The following is an 8,956-nucleotide window of genomic DNA, read 5'->3' as shown; positions in this document are numbered from 1 at the left end:
CTAGCTCAGCCTGGTTTAGTTGTGATGCTACCAGTCCTTTACCTAAAAACCATGATTATTTGTAGCATGGCTTTTCTCTGTAACTAGACTTCCTTTTTTTTTTTTTTTTTTGAAATAGAGTCTCACTCTGTCACCCAGGCTGGAGTAGAGTTGCACGATCTCAGCTCACTGCAACCTCCACCTCCCGGGCTCAACCGATTCTCCTGCCTCAGCCTCCCAGGTAGCTGGAATTATAGATGCCCACCACCACACCCAGCTAATTTTTGTAGTTTTAGTAGAGCTGGGCTTTCACCGTAATGGCCACGCCGGTGTCCGACTCCTGACCTCAGGTGATCTCCCCGCCTCGGCGTCCCAATGTTCTAGTATTACAAGCGTGAGCCACTGTGCCCAGCCTGGACTTCCTTTTCCAAGCCCACTTGAGTGCCTGAAGGAACAGATGGCTTCCCCTGCAATACTTCTGTAGGCAGAAGTTCGTGTTATTCCCCATGTCGGGTCTTGGAAGGCCTTGGAGATTCCCAAGTATTCCAGGCTGAGAGACCTTAGACACAGAATGCGGAGGTCCAGATGAGATAGGACTGGTGCTTCCTTGGAGAGAGGCTCAACAAGAAGCTTAAGAGATGAATCTTCCAGTTCCTGATACTTAAATTTTTCCCAAGAGCTGTGGAAGAATGAGGAGCAACAGAGTAATTCAGTGAAAGCATAGGTGTCAGGGCAGGAGGATGTCTGAGATCAGTTCGTTGATTCCATTAGTAATTTAATCACAGAGCATTCACTGGCTTCTCTTGAGAGAGAAAAATACTCTGACTCAGGCGGGCGCAATGGCTCACACCTGTAATCCCAGCCCTTTGGGAGGCCAAGGCGAGTGGATCACCTGTGGGCAGGAGTTCGAGACCAGCCTGGCCAACATGATGAAACCTCTTCTCCACTAAAAATACAAAAAATTAGCCAGGTGTGATGGCAGGTGCCTGTAATCCCAGCTACTCGGGAGGTTGAGGCTGGAGAATCGCTTGTACCCGGGAGGTGGAGGTTGCAGTGAGCTGAGATCACACCATTGCACTCCCGCCTGGGCAACAAGAGCGAAACTCTGTCTCAAAAAAAAAAAAAAATACTCTGACTCTTTTAAAAATGTTTTAATTATATATAATTATGAGGTACATAGTAATGTTTCCATATATGTAATGTACAGTGATCAGATCTGGGTAATTAGCACATCGATGATCTCAAACATTTATGATTTCTCTGTGTTGAGAATATTCAATATCTTCCTTCTAGCTGTTTAGCTATATAGCATATTATTAACTGTATTCATCCTACAGGGATATGGAACACTAGAACTTACTCTTCCTATTTGCCGGTAATTCTGTATGCTCTAACAAATCTCTTCCTCTCTGCCCCCTCCCTCTACCCTTCCCAGACTCTAGTATCCTCTGTTCTTTTTTACTTCTATGAGATCATTTTTTTCCTTTTTGCTTTCACATATGAGTGAGAACATGCAGTGTTTAACTTTCTGTTCCTGGCTTATTTCATTTATAATATGCTCCAGTTCTTTCCATGTTGCTGTAATGACAAGATCTCCTTCATTTTTATGGCTGAATAGTTTTCCATTGTGTATTTACACCACATTTTTTTTTTTTTTTTTTTTTTTTTTTTTTTGAGATGGAGTTTCACTCATCACCCCGGTTGGAGTGCAATGGCACAATCTCGGCTCACTGCAACCTCTGCCTCCTGGGTTCAAGCGATTCTCCTGCCTCAGCCTCCCAAGTAGCCGGGATTACAGGCGCCCACCACTACGCCCGGCTAATTTTTTGTATTTTTGGTAGAGACGGGGTTTCGCCACATCGGCCAGGCTGGTCTCGAACTCCTGACCTCAGGCCATCCGCCTGCCTCAGCCTCCCAAAGTGCTGGGATTACAGGCGTGAGCCATCACACTCGGCCAACTTCAGGATAGTTTCGAAGGAAGATAATTGGATGCATGAGGCTAGCTAAAAATTAGTGAACTTGGCAACTCAGAAGTAGTAAGAGTCTCACTCTGTCGCCCGGGCTGGAGTGCAGTGGCCGGAGCTCAGCTCACTGCAAGCTCCGCCTCCCGGGTTTACGCCATTCTCCTGCCTCAGCCTCCCGAGTAGCTGGGACTACAGGTGCCCGCCACCTCACCCGGCTAGATTTTTGTATTTTTTAGTAGAGACAGGGTTTCACTGTGCTAGCCAGGATGGTCTCGATATCCTGACCTCGTGATCTGCCCGTCTCGGCCTCCCAAAGTGCTGGGATTACAGGCTTGAGCCACCGCGCCCGGCCAAGAGCCTTTCATGTAGGGTGTCTGGAAGAGGAGATGACTGGAAATGACTATAAAAATAGGAAGTTCAGGCCAGGTGTGATGGCTCATGCCTGTAATCCCAGCACTTTGGGAGGCCGAGGTGGGTGGATCATGAGGTCAGGAGATCGAGACCATCCTGGCTAACACAGTTAAACCCTGTCTCTACTTAAAAATACAAAAACTTAGCTGGGCATGGTGGCGGGCACCTGTAGTCCCAGCTACTTGGAAGGCTGAGGCAGGAGAATGGCATGAACCCGGGAGGCGGAGCTTGCAGTGAGCCGAGATCACACCACTGCACTCCAGCCTGGGTGACAGAGCGAGACTCCATCTCAATAAATAAATAAAATAAAAAATAGAAAGTTCAGACCAGGAGCAATGGCTTACACCCGTAATCCCAGCACTTTGGGAGGCCAAGTGGGGGCGGATCACCTGATGTCAGGCGTTGGAGACCAGCCTGGCCAACAAGGTTAAATTCCGTTTCTACTAAAAATACAAAAGTGAGCTGGGCATGGTGGCGCACTCCTGTAGATCCCAGCTACTCGGGAGGGTGAGGCAGGAGAATTGTTTGAGCCTGGGAAGCAGAGGTTATAGTGAGCCAAGATCGTGCCACTGCTCTCCAGCCTAGGCAACAGAGCAAGACCCCGTCTCAAAGGAAGAAAAAAAAAAACAAAGGAAGGAAGTTTGACTTGTAGAGGATGTGACACTCATTGATGGATTGGCTTTGGTGGTGGAGCTAGAAAGGGAGGAAGACTGAAAATTTCAAACACAGGCGTCTGGAAGGATGGTGATTCCATTCATGGACGTAGTGGTTCCGGGAGAAAAGAGACTTTATTTTTTTATATGTTGAGTTTGCCATGTCAGGAAGAAAGAAAAGAGGGAAAGAATGCTTCATATAGCCCTATTATTATTATTATTATTATTATTATTATTATTAAGACAGAGTCTTGCTCTGTCGCCCGGCTGGAGTACCACGGCGTAATCTCGGCTCACTGCAATGTCTGCTCCAAGGGTCAAGCAATCTTCCCACCTCAGCCTCCCGAGTGCTTGGGACTATAGGTGTGCACCATCATGCCTGGCTTTTTTTTTTTTTTTTTTTTTTTTTTTGGTAGAGATGGGGTTTTGCCATGTTACTCAGGCTGCACTTGAACTCCTGCATTCAAGCAATCTGCCCTCCTCTGCGTCCCAAAGTGCTGGGATTACAGATGGGACCCATCATGCCCTAACATTTTTTAATTAATAAAAAAGAAGAAGAGTTGCTATAAACACTTCATCCATGGTTTAAGGTGCAACCTATATATAAGCTGTTTTCAGGCCAAGTGCGGTGGCTCACACCTGCAATCGCAGTACTTTGGAAGGGCTAGATGGGAGGATCAGTTGAGCTCAGGAATTCAAGACCAGCCTGGACAACATGGCAAGACCATGTCTCCACCACACACACAAAAAGATAAATAAGCCAGGCTTGGTGGTGTGTGCCTGCAGACCTTGCTACTAGAGAGGCTGTGGAAGAAGAATGGCTTGAGCCCGGGAGTTCAAGGTTGCAATGAGCTATGTTTGCAGCACTGCACTCCATCCTGGGTGACAGAGCAAGACCCTGTCTCTAAATTTAAACTAATATCTTTAGCCTGGAGCGGTGGCTCATGCCTGTAACTCCAGCTCTTTGGGAGGCTGAGGTGGGTGTATCACGAGGTCAGGAGTTCGAGACCAGCCTGGCCAATATGGTGAAACCCCGTTTCTACTAAAAGTATAAAAGATTAGCTGGGTGTGGTGGTGGGCACTTGTAGTCTCAGCTACTCAGGAGGCTGAGGCAGGAGAATCACTTGAACCTGAGAGGCAGAGATTGCAGTGAGCAGAAATTGCACCACTGCACTCCAACCTGGGTGACAGAGCAAGACTCTGTCTCATATATATATATGTAATAATATATATAATATTTCTATTTTAGAGACAGGGTCTCTAAAGTTACACCACCATAAATCTGCATCTGTAGAATATATTTACATATATTCCATATATATATATACACACATGGTGTCATAATTAGCCCAGATGAGAACTGGGATGCGATCTCATCTAACCTTCTAAAACCATCTCCCTGGCATTCCTATAACCTCCCCTTTCCACGCTTCCAGAGGACTCACACCCATGGAGCCAAGAAACCAAACCAGTGCATCTCCATTCATCCTCCTGGGACTCTCAGAAAACCCGGAGCAGGAGACGCTTCTCTTTTCTCTGTTCCTCTGCATGTACCTGACCACTGTTGTGGGGAACCTGCTCATCATCCTGGCCATCAGCGTAGACTCTCACCTCCACACCCCCATGTACTTCTTCCTGGCCAACCTGTCCCTGGTTGATTTCTGTCTGGCCACCAACACCATCCCCAAGATGCTGGTGAGCCTTCAAACCGGAAGCAAGGCCATCTCTTATCCCTGCTGCCTGACCCAGATGTACTTCTTCCATTTCTTTGGCATTGTGGACAGCGTCATAATCGCCATGATGGCTTATGACCGGTTTGTGGCCATCTGCCACCCGTTGCACTATGCCACGATCATGAGCCCACGCCTCTGTGGTCTGCTGGTCGGCGCCCCCTGGGCGTTTTCCTGCTTCATCTCACTCACCCACATCCTCCTGATGGCCCGCCTCGTTTTCTGCGGCAGCCACGAGGTGCCTCACTACTTCTGCGACCTCACTCCCATCCTCCGACTTTCATGCACGGACACGTCTGTGAACAGGATCTTCATCCTCATTGTGGCAGGGATGGTGATAGCCACGCCCTTCGTCTGCATCCTGGCCTCCTATGCTCGCATCCTTGCGGCCATCATGAAGGTCCCCTCAGCAGGCGGCAGGAAGAAAGCCTTCTCCACCTGCAGCTCCCACCTGTCTGTGGTTGCTCTCTTCTATGGGACCACCATTGGCATCTATCTGTGTCCCTCCTCGGTCCGCACGGCTGTGAAGGAGAAAGCTTCTGCCGTGATGTACACGGCAGTCACCCCCATGCTGAACCCCTTCATCTACAGCTTGAGGAACAGAGACCTGAAAGGGGCTCTCAGGAAGCTGGTCAACAGAAAGATCACCTCATCTTCCTGACCGCCAGGACTCGGGAACTTCCAGGGGGTACAATGTATACATCTGGGGGTCTTGGGCTAACATCTGGAATTGCATGTACTGGAAAACCAGGCACTTTGAATTTTATTATTATTATTATTATTTAGAGATGGGGTCTCGCTATGTTGCCCATGCTGGAGTGCAGTGGCGTGATCATAGCTCACTGCAGCCTCGAACTTCTCTGTGTGTGTGTGTTGTTTTACTAGAGATGGAATCTCATTAATTTGACCAGGCTGATTTGGAACTCCTGGGGCTCAAGCAGTACTTCCCCCTCAGCCTCCTAATGTCTTAGGATTATGGGTGTGAGCTACCACGCCGAGCCTCACTTTGAATTTTTTGTTCGTTTTTGTTTTTTGAGACAGGGTCTCATTCTGTTGCCCAGGCTGAAGTGCAGTGGCACCATCACGGCTCATTGCAGCCTTGACCTCCCTGGCTCAAGTGATCCTCCCACCTCAGCCTCCCCAGTAGCTACGACCATTGGCACATACCACAATGCCCAGCTAATTTTTGTGTTTTTTTGTACAGACAGGGTTTTGCCATACTACCTAGGCTGCAGAAGTTTCAAGGGAAATCTCAGGATGGTCTGGTAACTGCTTTTCTTTTTGTTTTCTTTTTAGTTTTTGAGACAAGAGTCTCACTCTGTTGCCTAGGCTGAAGTGCAATGGCGTGATCTCTGCTCACTGCAACCTCCGCCTCCCGGGTTCAAGCGATTCTCCTGCCTCAGCCTCCAGAGTAGCTGGGACTACAGGTGCCCATTACCATACCCGGCTAATTTTTGTATTTTTAGTGGAGATGGGGTTTTACCATGTGGGCCAGGCTGGTCTTGAACTCCCGACCTCAGGTGATCCACCCGCCTTGCCCTCCCAAAGTTCTGGGATTACAGGCATAAGCCACTGCGCCTGGCCTGCAATGACCTTTCCTGTCATTTTTGTTTCTACCTGTGGACAATGCTTGATGCCTCGGGGACATGGGGGTGAAATGGGGTGCAAAAGGAGGAAGCAGGGAAGATATCCCGAGAATAATATCTCAGGGCTAAGCAAAGAAGGCATGTGATCAAAATCCCACTGAGAGTTCTCCTAGTGGTACAGAAAATGAGGTACAGAAAAGAAAGAACTGGGCTGGACACGGTGGCTCAAGCCTGTAATCCCAGCACTTTGGAAGGCTGAGGCAGGAGGATCACTTGAGCCCAGGAGTTTGAGACCAGCATGGGTTGTGCCTCTGTACTCTAGCCTGGGTGACAGGGCAAGATGATGTCTCAGAAAAAAAGAAAAAGAAAAAAGAAAAAGCCAGGCACAGTGGCTCATGCCTGTAATCCTAGCACTTTGGGAGGCAGAGGCAGGCAGATCACTTGAGCCCAGGAGTTAGAGACCAGCCTGGGCAACATGGTGAAACCCCATCTCTACAAAAAATACAAAAACTAGCCAGGCATGGTGGCATGCACCTATAGTCCTAGCTACTCAGGAGGCTGAGGTAGGAGGATCACCTGAGCTCGGGAGGTCAAGGTTGTGGTGAGCCGTGATTGAGCCACTGCACTACAGTCTGGGTGACAGAGTGAGATCCTGTCTTAGAATAAAATAAAATAAGAGAAGGAAGCTAAACAAACATCAGTATGGGGATAGATACATAAATTGTGGCACTATTATGACATGTAATAGTAATGTTAGACTAAGCATGGTGAATGCCCACCAATTTCAGAGAGTGGTGGTCTCTGGGAAGGGAAGGAGAGGGATAAAAACAAATCCAGAGGACTTCATGTATAAGTGTTATACTTTATTGTTGTTATTATTATTATATTTAACATTTTAAATCTCTTTTCAAAATTAAAAATAATTTTTTTTTGCAGAGGTGAGCTCTTGCTATGTTGCCCAGGCTATGTTACTATGTTGCACATGCCTGTAAATCTAACGTGCTAGGATTACAGGCATGAACCACCACATCTGGCCTGTTTGGGGTTTTAAAAGAGAAACTGAAAGACTGGAAATGTAGGTGAGTGGGTCTCAACTTCCTCTCTTGGAGTTCTCACAGTCAAGAGACGGGGACAAGAGTCAAGTTATTTAAGGGTAAAATCTGGAACCAAACATGGGGAAGATTGAAAAGCCAGACTCATCTCATCAAAGCCCCATCTGCAGCCAAAAGAATGAGGAAAACCAGAGAACTGTAGACTCCTTTTGTTTGTTTGTTTGTTTTATGAGATGGAGTCTCGTTCTGTCACCCAGGCTGGAGTGCATCAGTGCCATCTTGGCTCACTGCAACCTCCACCTCCTGGGTTCAAGCAATTCTCCTGCCTCAGCCTCCTGAGTAGCTGGGATTACAGGCACACGCCACCATGTCTGGCTAATTTTTTGTATTTTTAGTAGAGACGGGGTTTCACCATGTTGGCCAGGCTGGTCTCGAACTCCTGACCTCAGGTGATTCACCCGCCTTGGCCTCCCAAAGTGCTGGGATTACAGGCATGAGCCACTACACTTGGCCAGATTGCTTTTTGAAGGGAGTAATTTATACTTAGGTGGGGAAGGAGTCCCTGGGATTTAGAAGACAGAATGAGAGCTGAAAATAATGAAATCTAGTTATAAATTATAAGAAAACAGGGGAAGTGAATATATCAAGGAAAGGGTCACCGATTAGTTTGGAATCTCACTTATAGAAATTCTGCTGAATTGTCTCTTACCTCACGGTTGTCCTCCAGATAGGATGGGAGAAAAAATAAAAAAATAAAAAACTGTTCAATTTCTCACAGCATGTATTGGGAGCACTTCAGATTACCTTAAAGACATCCTGAGGAATTCTCCATTTTTTTCCTCAGAGAATTGAAAGATGAAGATGGAAGATCTGTCCCCAAGCAGGGCAGATGAACCAGATAAGGCAACGCGCTCTTGGGCAAGAGGGATCATCTCGGAAACAAGACTCAGGTGTGATGTTTCCTGACATGAGCAAGGCTGTTGAGCAGAGTGGTCACCAGTAGACTATCTGCAGTCTCTGTGGTCCCTAGGAGCTCGATTTTCAAAGTTGCTCTTTAGCTAATTGATTTGTTAGCTAATCAAATTAATTGATTTGTTTTTCAATGCCCAGCGGGCACAAAAGAACCAGCGGGTCGGCAAGTGTAGGAGCAAAACTGCAAGTTTATTTTTGGTAACCTAAGGTGTGGGGAAGAGGTCTGTCGGCCTCCGGCAAAGAAGGCTGGCAGAGTCCCCCGGTGGGGCTCTCGGACGGAGTCCCGGCAGTCCCGACATCCCGACAGGAGTGGGGCTGGGAAGTCCACGTGGGACCCTGGCCAAGAGCGGCTTTTCTAGGAGTGGCAGGGCAATAGGCGGGGCACGGGCATGTAGGGGGGCGTTCCGCAGGTGCGACCAGGTAAATCTTGGTCTCTTCGGATTGACGTCACCTGGTGCATGCCCAGTTGATCTGCACCTTCCCAGGCGCCAGCTGCATTTTCGTGCGGCGGAAAAGTGAATGATGAAGAACCCGGAAGTGCGCCATCCTGCCTCCGTTCGTCCAAACACTAATGTGTACAGTACTGTCATTTCTTCCCCTAAGGCAGCT

General features: G+C 47.9%; 1 protein-coding gene across 1 annotated transcript; it reads left to right on the top strand.

The window, feature by feature from the left end:
* Positions 1 to 4,396: 4,396 nt before the first annotated feature.
* LOC111530273 (olfactory receptor 1M1) lies at positions 4,397 to 5,419 on the top strand. The gene has a single exon (XM_023197437.2). It carries the CDS (start codon positions 4,457 to 4,459, stop codon positions 5,396 to 5,398), a length of 942 nt encoding a protein of 313 aa, XP_023053205.1. The 5' UTR covers positions 4,397 to 4,456; the 3' UTR covers positions 5,399 to 5,419.
* Positions 5,420 to 8,956: the final 3,537 nt, after the last annotated feature.

Source organism: Piliocolobus tephrosceles, chromosome 21, assembly GCF_002776525.5.
Source record: "Piliocolobus tephrosceles isolate RC106 chromosome 21, ASM277652v3, whole genome shotgun sequence".
Lineage (NCBI taxonomy): Eukaryota > Metazoa > Chordata > Mammalia > Primates > Cercopithecidae > Piliocolobus > Piliocolobus tephrosceles.
This window is presented reverse-complemented; position numbering and strand designations above follow the sequence as displayed.